The following is an 18,351-nucleotide window of genomic DNA, read 5'->3' on the forward strand; positions in this document are numbered from 1 at the left end:
CAAGACATGGCTCTTTCAGCAAGCGGACCTGACCTAGGGTGGATTTTATATTGGGTTTTAAATATTCGGAAGACGCAACAGTAAAATTCGGTTTAATTCGGTTTTAAGGGGGGGATTGCATATATGTTAATGGTTTTAAATATGTTGTGCGCCGCCCTGAGTCCCTGTGGGAGAAGGGCGGCATATAAATTAAATTAAAATAAAATAAAAAAATAAAATATAATTTTTATTAAAACTTTTGAATAAGAAATTAAAAACTAATACAAAGTAATATAAAACAAGAAAGATAAAAGAAAAAGAAAGCGAAAAGTACGAGAATTTTAAAAAAAAATAGAAAGGAAAAAGATAAAGTGGCTTCCAATATTCTTCACAATAGTTATAAGTAGAAATATATTTTGATTTCTCTTTCTAAAGTTACATCATAGTCCTCTTTGTCAGAAGTTTTTTTTTTTTCATTTTTATTCAAAAAGTCCAGAAGAGGCTTCTAATCACCAATACATGTAGATAATGTATTTTTTTCTAATCAAAGAAGTCAAATTATCCATTTCAGTAAAATATTATTAACTTTCCTAGTTTCCTTCATAGTAAGTAATGTTGAGTCATTTCATCTTTGTGTATATAATAATTTTGCTGTAGTAATCATATATTATAATAATCTTCCATGACTTTTTCTAACTATTTAGCCATCAATCTTAAAAGAACAGGTTCTGGCTTCAACTGAATATTAATCTTTAATATCATCTGTATCAAAGTATGTATTTGAATCCATTTTTGAAGGTTTTTTACATGTCCATCAAGCATGATAAAATGTCCCTTCATGTTTTCTTTACATTCCAACACACATTAGGGGTGTCTTTATACATTCTAGATAATTTCTCTGTCATCATATACCAATAATATCTTATTTTATAGACATTCCTCTTTACACAATGTAAATTTCAACCTTTTAACAAATAAAATAGCAACAGCAATAGCACTTAGACTTATATACCACTTCACAGTGCTTTACAGCCCTCTCTAAGCAGTTTACAGATTCAGCATATTGCCCCTAACAATCTGGTCTTCATTTTTTACCGACCTCAGAAGGATGGAAGGCTGACTCGAACTGCTGAACTGTTGGCAGTTGGCAATCAGTAGAATTAGCCTGCAATACTGCATTCTAACCATTGCGCGACCACCATTTGAACATGAACCATTGAAGCAAAGTAGAAAAGCATTCTAACTGTTATACAGTATATGAATGATTTGAAGCTATGTAGGAAATCAGAAAATGAAATTCAATTTTCTTCAATTGTGAAGTTATATAATGAGAATATCAAAATGGAATTTGGATTTGATAAATGTGTCATGTGTCTCATAAACAAAAAAATGCAAACAAAATGAAGAGATACAGTTTACTAGTAGGTCCATCATGGTTGGTGACTCACCTTTTATGGCAATAAATGCCAACTTGTTGCCACTATCAAGTGGTCATTTAGATGTTGGCTACCCATTTATGGTGGGTCAATGAAGGAGAAAGCAAAAAGATAGACAACATGTGATTCTGCCTGTTGGGAGAAGTGGGTGGAAGGCCAGTTACAATCTGTGAAGAAGCAGGTGACAAAAACTCCTTTACTTCTTGCAGACACACACCTTCTATGCCAGAAATCACTTAATGTGTCAGGTTTCTTTCCTTTCTAAGGTCTTCCCCATAGTCATTTTGCTGAGGGATTTTTCCAATCATTTCTCATTTAATCTCAACATGGTTCAGAAGTTCTGAACCTTCTGCTACCTTCCTAAATGTGATAGTAATAGTATAATTTATTGATTAGTCAGTTGACCATATCAAAGCCTTCCTAACTGAAATTACCATTTATTCTTTGATATGTAATCACTTGAGATCTTTTATTATATCTTTGATCTCTAGGATTTCTCCACAGAGAAAAAGAACCCATCAGAATCTTGAAGAGCTCAGCCAAGCAGATGACAAAGATGTCCTTGATGAAAGGACAAGAGCTCAGAGTGCACTGGCTTCTCTCAATGAAGAAGAGGTAAAGTAGCACTGGCTTTTTTTATTTTGAAAAAAAAGTATAACTTGTTCCAAGAATATATTTGATTTGCTTATGAAATATAGCTAAATGCACAATACTGCATAGCATTCTACCTTGCACCTTTACACTACAAATATATATTTGCCTTGAATGTCTAAAGAGTATTGAGGCACTATTGAAATAAGAAAATACCACAGTCCAAAAATCCCAAGATAGTATTTGGAAAGAAATTGTGCTCTATGTTTTGGGTCATCTGGATAGGCAAGTTTCTGTGTACAGAGTACACAGTGTTAGGAGGTGTTAGGTGCTATTAAGGAGGAGGCAGGATTAGGCACTGAGAAGGCTATGGGCATAAGCTGAATCTCCACAAAAGAGATGAGTTGCTTTTGACTTGTGCTAGTGTTTGATGATGAAAGATTCCAATTCTTAGAATGGAGAGGTGTTGGTGGAGGCCAAAAATCTTTTTACAGAATTAATGTGTAACCCAATCCTCCAGGAAACTAGCATCAAGAAGCAACAAGCAGCTATTTAATGAAACCAAATGCCATAAGAGGAACAACATGCAGGAAGACCATTTGAAAGAGATTGCAAAGTAGATGTCACGCCAGAATGTCCAAAACCATTTAATAAAAATTAAGACATTTGTGGAAGGTTTAAAATAAGTGGGATCTAGGTATTGTCTTTTCTATTGTAAACCATCATGGCTGAGGCACTGACAAAGTTATTGTTGTTCTATTGTCTAAGTCAGTTTAAGGAATTATTGTTTAGATAATAGTTTATATATTTTGGCTTAGGTTTCTTCTCCAAGCTTGTTTTAATATAATTCCTGAACATTTCATTATCAAACTAGGTAACATCATCAGCAGGATTTTCTTGTCCTATTCTCCTTAGTTCATAAGCTTCTTGTGTGCCAGCGTGGTCAGTTGTTTGGAGCTACATTTGAATTCTGAGCTGCTGATTGGTTCTCTTGTTGATTGGCATTTCAAATAGTCTGGTTTCTTACATATCGATAGTTGGATCTAAATAAATATATTTGTTAACTGCTCCTTTGATGGAATAGCAGGTCTCAACAACTTTACGCCCATATACCTTTGAAATAATAGGAAATATTTGTAGCTCGAGTTTTGGATTTTGGCTGTGATTTCTTCTGCAAGACCATTCAAAGTGTCAATCAACAAGAGAACCAATCAGCTGCTCAGAATTAAAATATAGCTTCAAACAACTGACCACACTGGCACACAAGACACTTATGAGCTAAGGAGAATAGGACAAGAAAATCCTGTTCATAATGTTACCTAGTTTGGTAACAAAATGTGCAGCAATTATATCAAAACAAGGTTGGAGAACAAGCCACAGCCAAAATCTAAAACCCAAGCTACAAATATTTCTTATTATTTCAAAATAGTTCACATAGTTAGATAATAATGTGGCAAGCAGACAATGGGAAAGATCTATATGAACATACTGGGAATCTGCTTCCAGCAAAGATAAGTTGAGCTACAATGGCGTACTCTTGATAAGAAGTAGTCACTTCTACTTGTTTCTGCAATTTACCAAAAGTGATTGCCTGGTATGACCCTACCTAGATCAACTAAGAGTGCAAAATGGTCATGTGTATATAGTGTGAGCAATATCTTTTCTCTGCTTAGAAACCAGTTATCATTGTCCATGACTTGCGCAAGGAATACAAACATGGGAAGACTTTTTCCTCTTGTTTGAAGAAGAAGGAAGAAAAAAAAGTAGCTACCAGAAACGTCTCCTTTTGTGTTAAAAAAGGTTTGATTGGAATGAACAATATTCTTTACTCAGTCTCTATTATAAATCTATTATAGTCATTGATAAGCAAAAATTAAGTAAGAGAAGCATTGCGGGGTTTGAAACAGTGAGAGCCAAATTAGGACAGTAATGTTCAGAATTTCCCCAAGCAAATGATCTGTAAGGGTAGATTAAATGTGACATATTTCCCATCAGATTCTATTATTGAACTACAGAATTAAGTTAAGCTGTTATCAAATTAAGGTCAAACAATACACCTTTTCTCAGTCCCCACTTTGGAGTGATGATTGAGGACCAGGGTATTCTATGAATAAATCACCCAGCAGACAATAAGGCTACTGTGGGACCTGATGAACTTTGGTTTCCTTTACTTCAGTATATGAGGATAGTTAATGCCCATCCATACCAAGAAGACACAAAATTCATTTTTAATGCAAACTTAACAAAAAGAATATAATTAGTCCTCAATTTACGACCACAATTCAGCCCAAAATTTCTGTTGCTAAGCGAGACACTTAAATAAGCTTTGCCCCTTTCTTGCCATAGTTGGTAAGTGAATCACTGCAGTTGTTAAGATAGTATCATGGCTGTAAAGTGGATTTGGCTTCCCCTTTGACTTTGCTTGTTGCAAAAGATGATCACATGACCCTGAGAAACAATAATCGTCATAAATATGATCCAATTGCCAGGCATTTGAATTTTGATCACATGACCATGGGGATGCTGCAATAGTCAAAAGTGTGAAAAACGGTCAGAAGTCACTTTTTTCAGTGCTGTTGTAACTTTGAATAGTCACTAAAAGAATGGTTGTAAGTTGAGGACACTTGTAATAAGTACTCCAAAAAGGGAAATGAGAAAATAATGCACTTTATAGCAATTACAGTAGCAAGCTTTGATAGGACATACCAATTTCTCATTTCTAAGCCTTAGGTTTCAAAATACAATCCCACAGCAACATACACATATTTTTTACCTATTTTAGAACAGAGCTGGGGTGGTGAGATTCTGATTTTTTGCTACTAACGTCTCAACAATCCTAAATGACTTATCATATCTGACTAATATGTTAAAGAGAATAAGCTTAAAATAAAAGAAATTTAAACAGAACAAAAATTCTGAATATCTTTCTTTTTATTTTCTTTCTTATAATATAGTAGTGTGCATGTAGTTGGAAGCAAGACTTGTTTTGTTAAAGGTATGTAGGTGAAACCTCATATAAGCAATAGAATTTTCTTTTTCATTCATTCCTCCTCCTGGATGTTTTCCTCATTCTTTACAACAGGAAGTTGAATGAATTGTATAAGTTGGGGGTGCAGTGAGAGGCTACAACTAACTGTCAGAGGAGAACAAACTAATTCTGGGACAGAGTTCTTTTCCAGTAACATATGAGTACTGTATCTCTTTGATACAGATTTTATTGATTGATAGTTTTGAATACAACTCAAGAAGATAAACCAAGGTACTTCAATACTCATTAAATAAATAATGTAATAAATCAGTTTATATTGAGTTCTTATTAATTAATTTTTATCAGTTCACTTGGCTCTATTTTAATGGAAATATTTTACTTTGTAGGAGAAATTTTAGGGCTTCTGGGACCCAATGGAGCTGGTAAAAGTACAACAATTAACTTGATAACAGGAGACACAGAACCAAGTGCAGGACAGGTAAACATAACTTTAATCATTTTAACAAGAAATAACTTGAAGGACATAGCTTCTAGAATTCTTCCCAGCCCTTTTTCCAGCTGCAGCCATAGGGAACACCTGGATTTTTTTCTGTATTACAGAGTAATGCATTGTGTCTGTCTTCTATGTTTTTGATTTCTCTTTTTCTGACATCTTTGTATATGAAAGTGCCTATATAGGAGAGGAGTGGGTAGGCTTTCTATATTCTTCTTTCAGTCATATGATCAGGATGGAGTATGTGCCTAAGAATGGAGCAGTTGGCAGCTTTCAAAGTTGTTGCCCAAATGACTCACCCACTAGGAGCATTGGGAGATTTTTTCTGTCTGGAATGTTGTTTTCTCTGTATCCCTTCCTTCCTTCCTTCCTTCCTTCCTTCCTTCCTTCCTTCCTTCCTTCCTTCCTTCCTTCCTTCCTTCTTTCCTTCTTTCCTTCTTTCCTTCCTCCCAAAAGGTAGTTTCCATTCTGGAAAAAAGATCAATAGGTGGACAGAGTCCAGAGTCCAGAGTCCATTTCACATTTTCTATATTGTTGAGTTGGAAAAAACAAAAAGTAAAGTTTGAGAATGTCTTGCTCTTCCTCCTACTTATATTGCATTGTAAAACTTATTTAATTTAGAAAACTAAAGAAAATGAAATAACTTTGGACTAGTTAATAGCTACAGTTTGACATTAGATGTAGCCCTATGCTATATCTCTTCATCTTTCTTGGACTTGGTTCTGAGTGCACTAATTTAGTATAGAATACTTGCATTTCATTTACATTCCTTGTCACCTTACTGATATTTCAAATATCTTACATTGGAACAGGTGCAGATTAAAGGAGCTGATGGAGCTGCGACAGAAGAAAATGTTGCTCTTGGCTACTGTCCTCAGGAGAATGCACTCTGGTCCAATTTGACCATGAAAGAACATTTGGAGATTTTTGCAGCCGTAAAAGGAATAAGGAAAGATGATGCTATTATGGCCATTAATCGGTATGGACAAAGAATCCTTTTTTAATAATTAGATCCCTGCCACAAGATTTGTTATTAATAGAAGTCAGTTTATATATTCAAAACAAACATATTAGTAGTTATAAGTTATTAAGTAGTTATTTTCAGTTTTGATTTTTCCTTTTGCAGCTCTTGAACATCAGAATTGAAATTTCTACATAGGATACAATATTACAATGGAATGTCTTTAATGTTCTTAATGTGTTTGCAATTGCAGAATAGATTAAACATTGTAAATTCTGCTTTGTTTTTAGAATATCTCAAGCTCTAGAACTCCGAGGGCATTTAAAAAAGAGAATAAAGACTTTAGCAGCTGGATTAACCAGAAAAGTAAGTTCCGTGTTTTGTTACTCTAGTACTAATGGACAGATACTAAAGGTTTGGTAAACATTTGGTAGCAGCATCAAGAACAATTGGGTTGCTGCTCTTTGTTATTTCCCCTTGTTTCTCTCAGCCATTCTACTGCTTTCTCTCTTGCATTATGTGATCTTTTTTTGTGTGTGTGAAAGTGCAGGCTATGTTAGTGTTGCTTGAAAGCAAATTTTCATAAGATAGTGGCAAGAAGAGAATGCCTAATACAGTATGGCAGCTCTAATGGCATGGACAGCTATGCTTGGAGCCCTGGAAACCTGGATTCAGTCTTTGTTAAGCACCAAACCTTATATAGCACATGATTGGCTCATGTTTTGCTTGGAAATATTACATTTTTTTAATCAATTGGACAGTGGGAATAATAAGATGAGCTTCTGGAAAATCAGAGGACAGCACAGAGCAGCCAGTTAAACAATACTGACATATTAAAAATGGACTTTGCTTAAGAGATGTTCTGTTCTGTGTAGCATGCAATTAAAAATTATGGATTGGGAAATTACCCTCTAGTAAGTTCAAAAATTCATTCTCAAATATTAAGGTTTACCTTGATTCATGCACGCTGTAAAATATTCCAAACTCTGGTATATTTCTACAGGAGCATCATAGAAGTATTAGTGTGGTCCTAAATAATACATGGCAGGAAATATGATGTCATATTTCATAATTTTGTCAAGGTGACTTCAGCTGTCTAGAACAAACTGAAAGATGAGGAATGTTAGTATTAGGATTTAGTAGAGTATTGAGGTATAATGGACTTTTTTAATTTCCTGGTGCTGATTATGCATTTCCAATTGAAGGCATCTACATTCATTATTAATAAACACTTTATTCATCCTGGTCCTTGATAATTTCATATAAAACTAACAAGATCTTTTGACATTTTCTGATTGGTTGATTTCATTTCTGCAGTCTTTTTTTCTGACATATTCCTGTGGAGCTTCACAGACTCAAAATGTGTAGTTGAAGAGTACTTTACAAATACTCTTTTAAAATTATGTCTTCACATTTCTGTTCTATGTTGGCATGAAATATTATGATTTCTAAGATGAGATTCATTTTCTACATTTTAGCTGTGCTTTGCTCTGAGCATGTTGGGTAATCCCACTCTGATGCTTTTGGATGAACCAACCACAGGCCTGGATCCAAAAGGGAAGCGCCAGGTGTGGTAAGTGATTCAGGGATTAACCCTTTAGAATAAGTGTTGCACTCTTATAAAAAGACAAATTCCAGTCTCCCCATTTCCTTCCTTCCTTTCTCCTTTAATTCTATTGCGTAGGGTGGGGAACCCTTCTATAATTAATATCTAAAGCCAATGACTAAACATTACTTCTTACACCTGAATACAGAAAAAGCATCTGACAATATTCCAAGAGGAAATATTTCCCATTCATACCTCTAGAATATCTCAGCTACTGTTGGAAAATGTTACTATGTTCCTATCTGTGCAGATAATGAATCTGACTCATGCTGAGGAAAACCAGTTTCCTCCTAAATGGCAGATTCTCTTCCATCTTCTCTTCATGATCCAAAAGGTTAAAAGAGAAAACTCTTGAGTCTCCCTTGAGGAGACTTTAATCATTTTCCATAGTGGGGAAAGAGAGAGAGGTAAGGAGAAAAAGATGCAGGTTTTCTTCTCCCTCTTTACAATTCCTTCATGCAAATTAATTTGGGACTAGATGGGGGTATTTTTTTTTCTTCTGGCATGGAAGATGTGCCCATCAGTTATGCAGGATCAGAACAGAATGGCAATGGCCGGAGAAGGCCTTTGGAGCTTTTTAAGGTTGCTTAAACTTCCTCAGCCATTTGTTGTCAACAGGAGAGCAATTCACACTATGCTGCAGGAGAAAGATGAAGGAGTCATTTTGACAACTCACCACATGGAGGAAGCAGAGGTGTTGTGTGACCGAATAGCTATCATGGTGTCTGGACAGCTCAGGTGGGCTTCCTTAAATATTTTATCTATATAACAGGTTACCACAAATAGAGAAAGTATAGATGAAACATAAATAGAGAATTGCATGAAGCAAAGTGAATGAACTAAAGGATTGTTCTTGTTCTGCTTTTATTTTTTAATTCAAAGAAGCTATCAATATGTTTTCTAGTAATTGCTTAACTACCAATTTTCTACTTCTAAGTCTATTGAGAGGATACAAGGATAAATGCTCAAACTAAATGAATTACACAGGAGTTCAGATAATTCCACAATAGAGTAGAGAAGATATTATAGATATTACACAGATACCACATCACATAGAGAAAAAACATATATGGGCAATGGTAACAGATGTCTTGTGTGTGTTTGATACAGATAGCAGGTGCTCTAAGGGTGAACTTTTTTTATGGGCAAAGACCTCACACATGAACAAATGCCCAAACTGGGCCAAAGTATGCATTCACCTTGGATAATTACCTAAGTAAAACCACTTCCCATATGGGCAAAATTCATGATTGATGGGAATTGGGATAGCACACAATAACTTCATATACTGTAGATATTCTCTGAATGCATGGGAAAGAGCGGCTGCATGAAATACTAGTGGAAATAAACTATATTTCAAAATAGAATTCACAGATACCATCACTGTCACGTCCGCACCCTGGCAATAGCCATTTATCTGCCCACTGGTCTGCCTGTGAACTATCTGGGACTTGCAACTTCCCTGAGGGCTTCCCCACTGACTTTGCTTGTTGGAAGTCAGCAGGAAGTTGAAAAGAGCTCCTTGCTGAACAACCCACAATTGTTGCTTAACAATGGCAACAGGGAGTACAGGAATTGCTGTACTAAGCAATACTGTCAGATGACATCATGCTTTACAACCATATTTCTTAGCAATGGAAATTCCAGTCCCAATTTCTGTTGTTAAGTGAAGACTATCTATGTCTCAATTAGGAACACCTTGAGACCATATAGTAAATGGTAATCTTTTCTTTCTGCAGGTGCCTTGGTTCAATTCAGTATTTGAAAAGCAAATTTGGGAAAAATTATTTGCTACAAATAAAAGTAAAGGGAGTAGAACAAGGAGATCTTGTGAATACTCAGATTCTAAACATTTTCCCACAAGCAGCACGTCAAGAAAGGTAACTTCTTTGCAAACTGACAGATTTTTTTAAAAAAGTTTTAATTAGTGCATTCCATATTATTCTTTGATAGTAAATTTCTTAACTTTTTTTGCTTATGGGATGGGTCAAATTAACCAGCTGAATATGGTTTTCATCTGTTGCCTCTGTTCACTCCGCCTTTGATTAAGGTGCTAATACAGCCTGATGTATTTGGCTTTAGTGTGCATTTTCTAAGCTGAATTAAGGTTCTCGCATGAAGCTGTTTTCTGAAATTACCATCAACTACTGTATAGCTCAGGGGTTCCCAACCAGGGGTGCTCGCATCCCCTGGGGGTGTGAGACGATATTCCAGGGGGTGTGAAAACTTGGGTTTTCAAAATTATAGTGCATATACATAATTTGTTGCCGTTATTTCGAACTTTTTTAAGGGGTGCAAGAATATATCAGAAGCGTTCTAGGAGTGTGCGGTATAGAAAAGGTTGGGAACTGCTGGTATAGCTGGAGAGTTTAAGTAAATGGAAGTGTAAATGTTCCTTTCTATCAACCTCACATTAAAAAGATTTAATACTGTGGAAAAATCATATATCTAGATACAAAGGGAGGTAATGTGTAACACAAGAAGACTTCAGACAAACAATCATCCCCAACGTGCAATGCAACAGACAAAACTAAACACTCAGCCAAAAAGAGAAGAAAGCACTAAAGACACTGAAACAAGACAAAAGCATCATCATACTACCAGCAAAGGCAGGCTGATGGTGGTAATGGACAGAACTAACTACATCAGCAAAGCTAAAAACCATCTAAACGACATCAACACCTACCAAATAATCCACAATGATGTGACAAAACAACTAGAGAACAAAATAAAAGACACCCTAAGAAAATTGGAAAAAGAAAAATAGCTAACACCACTAGAGAGAAAGCACATGCAACCACAAGTCTCCTCCACACATAGACATCAATCTGGCTAAACAAACCATACACCACCTATTTACTAAACACCATACCCACAAAATGATGCTACCACAGAACACTCCATGTCCACAGAAACCATCATGAAAGTTCTGGATCTATGCCTTCAAGTTCAATGGGAAAAATCTATAAGCAAGTACAAGGTACCCTGATGGGATCACCCATATCAGGCCTAATTGCAGAAGTAGTCATGCAACAACTCAAATCTATAGCTCCACCCACCATCCAACCAAAATTCTGGACATGCTACATCGATGACACCTTCGTCATCATCAAATGCTCCCAAATTGAAGAAGCACACCACCTACTCAATAACATATTCCTTGGGATCAAATTCACATCTGAAGAGGAAACAGCAAATAGCCCGAGTCTGCAAAGATGAAGTGAGGAAAGCTAAGGCTCAAAACGAACTAAGGCTTGCGACCAAAGTCAAAAATAACAAAAAAGCTTCTTTCAGCATGTAAAAAACAAGAAAAAAGTTAAGGAAATGATTGGTCCATTAGTGGGGGAAAGTGGCAAGAAAGTGACAAGCAACAGGGAGAAAGCCGAACTATTTAACTTGTTTTTTGCATCTGTCTTTACACAAAGGGAAAAAAATAGTCCAACCTATCAAAAACAGTACCATAAAAAAAAAATTAAAAACACAAGTTAAGATAGGCAGGAAAATGGTAAGTGAGCACCTGTCCAGCCTAGATGAGTTCAAATCACCAGATGGATTTTCTCAAGGAACTGGCAGATGTGATCTCAGAACCACTGAACTATATCTTTCAAAGATCCTGGAGCACTGGGGATCTACTGGAGGACTGGAAAAGAGCTGATGTAGTTCCCATCTTCAAAAAAGGAAAAAATAGATCCAGGAAACTACAGACCTATCAGCCTGACCTCAATACCTGGGAAGATTCTGGAAAAGATAATCAAACAACGAATCAGCGAACACCTAGAGGCAAACAAAGTCATTACTAAAAGCCAACATGGGTTTGTCAAAAGCAGGTCATGCCAGACAAATCTTATTGCATTCTTTGACCAAGTGACAAAATTAGTGGACCAGAGGAATGCTATGGGTATAATTTACTTGGACTTCAGTAAAGCATTTGATAAAGTAGATCACAACCTACTACTTGATAAGAGAGAAAAATGTGGGTTAGACAGCATCACCACCAGATGGATTCGTTGCTGGCTGACCGGCCGTACTCAGCGTGTGGTCCTCAATGGAACCGCATCTACATGGAGGGAAGTGTGTAGTGGGGTGCCCCAGGGCTCTGTTCTGGGCCCAGTGCTCTTCAATATCTTCATCAATGATTTGGATGAGGGGATAGATGGGGAATTCATCAAATTTGCAGACGACACCAAGCTGGTAGGAATAACCAACACTACAGAAGATAGGCTTAAAATACAGGAGGATCTGAACAGACGAACACTGGGTGTTGAATGAAATGAAATTCAATGGTGAAAAAAGTAAGGTTCTACATTTAGGCAAGAAAAACCAAATGTACAGATATAGTATAGGGGGTACCTTGCTCAATAGTAGCAACTGTGAGAGGGACCTCGGAATCCTAGTGGACAATCATTTAAATATGAGCCAGCAGTGTGCTACAGCTGCCAAGAAAGCCAACACAGTGCTGGGCTGCATTAAAAGAGGGATAGAATCAAGATCACATGAAGTGTTAATACCACTTTACAATGCCTTGGTAAGACCACACTTGGAATACTGCATCCAGTTTTGGTCACCATGATGTAAAAAAGATGTTGAGACTCTAGAAAGAGTACAGAGAAGAGCAACAAAGATAATTAGGGAACTGGAGGCTAAAGCATATAAGGAACGGTTGCTGGAATTGGATATGTCTAGTTTAATGAAGAGAAGGACGAGGGGGGACATGATAGCAGTCTTCCAATATCTCAGGGGCTGCCACAAAGAAGAGGGAGTCAAGCTATTTTCCAAGGCGCCTGAAGGCAGGACAAGAAGCAACGGGTGGAAGCTAACCAAAGAGAGAAGCAACCTAGAACTAAGGAGAAACTTCCTGACAGTTAGAACAATTAACCAATGGAACAACCTGCCTCCAGAAGCGGTGAATGCTCCAACACTGGAAGTCTTTAAGAAGAGACTGGGCAGCCATTTGTCTGAAATGGTATAGGGTTTCCTGCCTGAGCAGGGGGTTGGACTAGATGACCTCCAAGGTCCCTTCCAACTTTATTATTATTATTATTATTATTATTGTTGTTGTTGTTGTTGTTGTTGTTGTTGTTGTTGTTGTTAGACAACAGACTCCCATTCCTCGACATCAACATAGGGAGACTAGACAACAGAGAACAAGAAACCCATGTCTACTGCAAACCCATGCACACAGACCAGATCCTTAGCTTTGCAAGCAACCACCCTACCACACACAAAAGAAGCTGTATCCAGACCCTCTTTAGAAGGGCCAGGACACACTGCAGCGCCATAATACTAAGAAAAGGAGAAGAGAAACGGCTGCTTGATGTCTTTCTCTGTAACAGCTATCCAAAAAACTTTGTATTCTGACACACAGAACCCATAACACCCCACATAAAACTAACCCTATCATACACAAAAGGGGCGTTGTAAATGACAGCCAGAATTCTCCAACCTCTAGGAATAGTAATAACCCAGAAACCTACAGCCTCATTCTGCCAGGAATTATCCAGAACCAAAGACAGGATACAGAAGGACGAAAGAAACAACGTAATCTACAAAATCAACTGTAACAATTGCAACCAATTCTACCTGGGACAAACATCACATCAATTAATTAAAAACCAGGATCCACAAATACCGAGTGGCAGTCAAACACCACAATCCTTAATCCTTAGTCTCTATCCACACTGACAGCACCAGTTCAATTGGAGCAACACAAAAATCATCAGCTGTGCTATCACCCACCACACCTGTGAGTTCATCAAAGCTTGGCACGCCACAAGCAATTCCATTAACAGACACATTGACCTACAACCAGCCTTCAAACCCCTCAGAATCCAAGTCAACCACATAGCTAACCAGAGATAGCTCCAACCCTCAAGCAACCTACGCAAGCCGCCCTAACCAGCACTTCACCTCATCTGATGTAACCTCCCTATCACAAGACCCATCACAAGACTCCCACTGTTGACTCACACCTGACCCATCACAAGACCCATTACGACCCTCACTTGACACACCCACACCTGACTCCTCACAAGACCTCCTGACCACACAACGCCTTTATAAACAGAAGAACACTGACGCTGATATCCCCTAAACTCCGCTGAAGATGTTAGACTGGTAACAAAATGTTTGGAAACCAACCCACAAGCTTGGAGAACAAACCTTCACCCTCATCCTACACCCAACCTACTTATATTTGCCACTATTGCAAAGGAGGTAATGTGTATTTTCCTTGCCATATAAGGCATCTTGCATGCAGATTCCTTCCCAAATAAACACTCATAACTGTGCCCCCAAAGTATTGCTGTGGATTTATTCTTCATCCTCCCTTCCCTGCCAACTTTTTTTTTTCTGTACAAGTAGATCTGGTTGCTCTATGTTAGCATTTTGCGTCAGTTTAATAACTAATGATTGGTTTCCCTTCCTCTTAGGATATCCACTTTGTTGGTCTATAAGATCCCAATGGAAGATGCCCTGCCTCTCTCTAGAGCCTTTGCCATGCTAGAAGATGGTATGTTTGAATACATTTTGCAGTGATTTGTGAGGACCTGCAGACTGCCTGGCAGCTAGATCAGGGGCAAATTTGTTGGCCACCTCAATTTCAGCTACCCACAATGAACAGGTTCATGCAGTATTATGATTTCTTGCCAACTCCACCCCTAGCTTTGAGTGTGAGTTTCTCAAAAAGGGTAATCAAAAAGAGTACTTTGGATAAAGCACTAAGTTAACTCTCAAAAATCTGTGTAGATGCTATCACAGTGAGTAAAGAGATATATGTTGGGTAGAAAAAGTAATCATGCAAAGGGGAAGGAAAGCAAATTATTACCCAAGTCAGACATAAATAAGCCAGCTATAACTGACATAATATTTTATTTACACAGCTAAACAACACTTCAGTCTTGAAGAGTACAGCTTTTCTTTGAACACTTTGGAACAGGTAATGGCTTAGATATTCAAATAACATAGTGGTACTTATAGTGAGAAAATATTCTCTTACATACCAGAATAAAAAAGCTGTTCTATAAGGTATTTTGGCTATTTGGGAGCAGGAGGTGAAATTCTTCAGTCTTAAGTGACTGGAACAATTGTAAGACTTATTTTAAATTTTAAAAAAAAATTAAATTTAAACTAGCAACCTTCTGTAGGCTAAGGGAGGATCTTAAGCGCTATGGTATCTTTGTAGTGCTGGTAAAGGGAATTACAGAAACATCAGAAGCATACTGGAAAGAAACAAAACATTTTAATGCTTTACCCTTACATAGATAAATTTACCGTTGTGTTTCCACCTCAAACAAAACACAGACATAAGCTGCTATAATCTATTATGCACTTATTTTATATTCTCAGATGTGCCTAGATAGGAGTCAGAATCAATGTTAGCAGTTTATAAATCTAATGTAACGTATGTGTAATTCCTTTGAAGTTATTGATTTATTGTATTGTTCAGGTATTCCTGGAACTGTGCAAAGAACACGAGCGAGATTATTTTGAATTGGCTCCAACTTCTGTATGGAGAGAACTGTAGCACCAACAAGATAGTTGAAAGATTAATCAACTACCGAGACAAACACCAGTTTCTTCCTCCAGCAAAAATGGAGGACAAATAGGTTGAGCACTCTGAGGAATATTGCGTCTGGACATTCCCTGGGGAAAAGATATCCATTTCTGTTGTCTTCTCTCTGTTTAACAAGTACGCCTTGGTGTCTTCAGATTAACCTCCATATTTATCGCGTCTAAAGATAACATTTCTCAATATTTCACAACTAACAGCAAAATGAATGTTTCTGCACTGTTTTGTTTTTCATGAGAAAAACTGGAAATGGAAATATATTTTTAAAATGTATTGTTTATAGCCTAGTACACAAACATATATAGATGGCATATCTTTCTCAGAATGTGTTAATATTTTTAATTCAGATAACAATTCAAGATATACCCAGTGTTTATTGGGTGGATAAATAAACCGCCATACTCTAAATACCTATGTATTGTTGCCCTCCTCAGGTTCCATTTAATAAATAGTAATAGAGCTGACCCAATTAACTATTGTACTAGGAGCCATTAAATATCATCACAAATTGTATGCTAGTCTGCTTCTTGTGAAATGACTAGAAGAAGACATGAGCAAGCTTTTTTAATAAGAGAAAAGCCCTACTGTATATGCCATTGTTAAACCATTAATCTTACAGAAAAATATACTATTCTATCTAAGGGACTATTTTATGTAGCCTTTATAGATTAAAAACCAGCCTTTGATTGCATTCTCTGTGATATGACTTGGAAAAAATCTGAAAGGATCTCAATAGATTATTGGTGATTCCAGTTGACTAAACAGGTGAAAGTGGCTGCTCCTCTTCAGATTAGACGTAATAACAGGGACAATTTTCTTCCCCATCCTATGGCAGGAAGGGATTAAGTAAGGCTGCATCTTAACATAGACTGTCTAATTTTTATATTTTATATTAGAAATTATCAAAAAAGAGCACCACTGACCTAATTTGGTGGGTCAGTGAAAAGCAGTTATGTCACATATAGCTATATTTATTAGCACCAATTGGCTAAAGAGTATATGATGGCCTTTAGCTCTTTTGTAAGGGATAAATTATCTGTCGATAAATTACCAGAAGACAAAGGTACTGTCTTCAAACTACTAAGCACCCACAAAATTGGTAGCTATATAGCACGGGTGTCAAACTCACCACGTCATGTCACGTGTTGCGACATATCGCGACTCTTTTTGCCAGCAATGGGGTGGGCGCGGCTTCAGTATGATGAAACTGACTCGCGAGCCAGCAGTTTAACACCCCTGCTATATAGGGACAATATTCCTATAAAAAATGAATACATTTATAAAAACACAGTAACTCAGGAAACTAAATAGCTAGGCTCAAAAATTTTAATACTGTTTAGAGAGGGGATCTTATTCTAATTGTTTTACATGCTTTGAGATTTATAGCTCAGTTTATGGTCTCAAATCTACCCATACACAGATACTGATTTTGGTCCACTGATGACAACACAGACTAAATTTTAAGAGATTTAGTATTTGATATGCCTTTAATTAAAGTCTTTATTACTGGATAAATGCAATATTTTTTTCAGTTATCTTATGCTAATCCTAATTCTAGTCACACTTATTGGAGAAAATGTTTAATACAAATCTTAATGATTGTGGTTGTAATTTGTAATTTTTATGGGGATAGAGATACAGTATCTAAAAAGACCCTAAACAAAGAGTAAGCAGTATAAAGCTTTGAAAAGATGTAATTTATTTGCCATTGTTTTCATTACTACTGGGCACAAAGAAATCTATGATTGCCATTTCTATATATCCAGTTGACATATTCTGACCTCAAAGCCCTATAGAAAAGTGTTCACTTTGGTCTCCTACCTGCATTATGTGAAGGCAAATTCAGCCATATTGCTGGTGAAAGCTGTTTCTTGTCCTCCATGTTGGATGGAGGAAATCAAATACATTTCATACATACTTTTAATATGCTCCCAATATAAGATAGCTGACACTTTTGTTGAGAGAAAAAATTGCAATGATGGAAGTACAAACAAATACACTTTCCTTATTAGATCAGAAAGACTTAAATACTGATAATCATGCAGCGTTTTACTGGATGGCAAAAAAGGAGTTGAAGTTTATAATAATTGAACTCTTAGTGATATATCATTACTGAACATTATATGGAAAATAAATGTCATTTAAGCAATAAATACCATGTACAGTACGTTATTGAAATACTGCAGGATTGTTTCTTTAAACACAATTTATGTACCATTTGTTTCAAACTGTATTTTAATTTTGTTGCCCTGGAATTAGAAGAATTGTCTTGGAAAATTTAAATTTAGTCAAAAATACTCAGGAAATTGTTAACTAGAATTAACCTCATAAATACTTTACATTAGCTCCTATCCTGTTCTATCCTATCCTATCCTATCTTATAAGATAAGATAACCTTTATTGTCATTTTTTACTATGAGCACACTGGCCCACATTAAAAATTAAATTCTGTTGTCTGCTCTCAAAAGAAAGTATATATCTACCCATACCTATACATAACACACATATATACCTATACATATCCATATACATAAGGTTGATGCTATATGGAACAAAACTATGACTGAATCTGGATCTTCTGCTTCGGGAAGCACGAAGCCTCCTTCCAAAGGGTAACAAGGAAAACAGGTCACGAAGAGGATGTGTAGTGTCACAGACAATCCTGCAGACATTGCTTAAGCAATGCTTATATGCTATGTCCTGGATGAAAGGGAGGGAACTGCCAATAA

At 36.6% G+C, this 18,351-nt stretch overlaps 1 protein-coding gene across 1 annotated transcript in view; it reads left to right on the top strand.

The window, feature by feature from the left end:
- LOC107282578 (ATP-binding cassette sub-family A member 10) overlaps positions 1 to 17,985 on the top strand; it is a 76,855-nt gene extending 58,870 nt beyond the window's left edge. The window contains exons 28-38 of the mRNA XM_029283035.1: positions 1,907 to 2,030; positions 3,680 to 3,806; positions 5,382 to 5,473; positions 6,301 to 6,467; positions 6,740 to 6,815; positions 7,928 to 8,022; positions 8,674 to 8,793; positions 9,795 to 9,935; positions 14,484 to 14,563; positions 14,934 to 14,989; positions 15,500 to 17,985. Coding sequence (XP_029138868.1) covers positions 1,907 to 2,030; positions 3,680 to 3,806; positions 5,382 to 5,473; positions 6,301 to 6,467; positions 6,740 to 6,815; positions 7,928 to 8,022; positions 8,674 to 8,793; positions 9,795 to 9,935; positions 14,484 to 14,563; positions 14,934 to 14,989; positions 15,500 to 15,577 — 1,156 coding nt within the window. The 3' untranslated portion in view covers positions 15,578 to 17,985. The remainder of the gene's footprint in view (positions 1 to 1,906; positions 2,031 to 3,679; positions 3,807 to 5,381; positions 5,474 to 6,300; positions 6,468 to 6,739; positions 6,816 to 7,927; positions 8,023 to 8,673; positions 8,794 to 9,794; positions 9,936 to 14,483; positions 14,564 to 14,933; positions 14,990 to 15,499) is intronic.
- Positions 17,986 to 18,351: the final 366 nt, after the last annotated feature.

This window comes from Protobothrops mucrosquamatus, unplaced genomic scaffold (genome assembly GCF_001527695.2).
Source record: "Protobothrops mucrosquamatus isolate PMUCROS unplaced genomic scaffold, P.Mucros_1.0 scaffold9, whole genome shotgun sequence".
NCBI lineage: Eukaryota > Metazoa > Chordata > Lepidosauria > Squamata > Viperidae > Protobothrops > Protobothrops mucrosquamatus.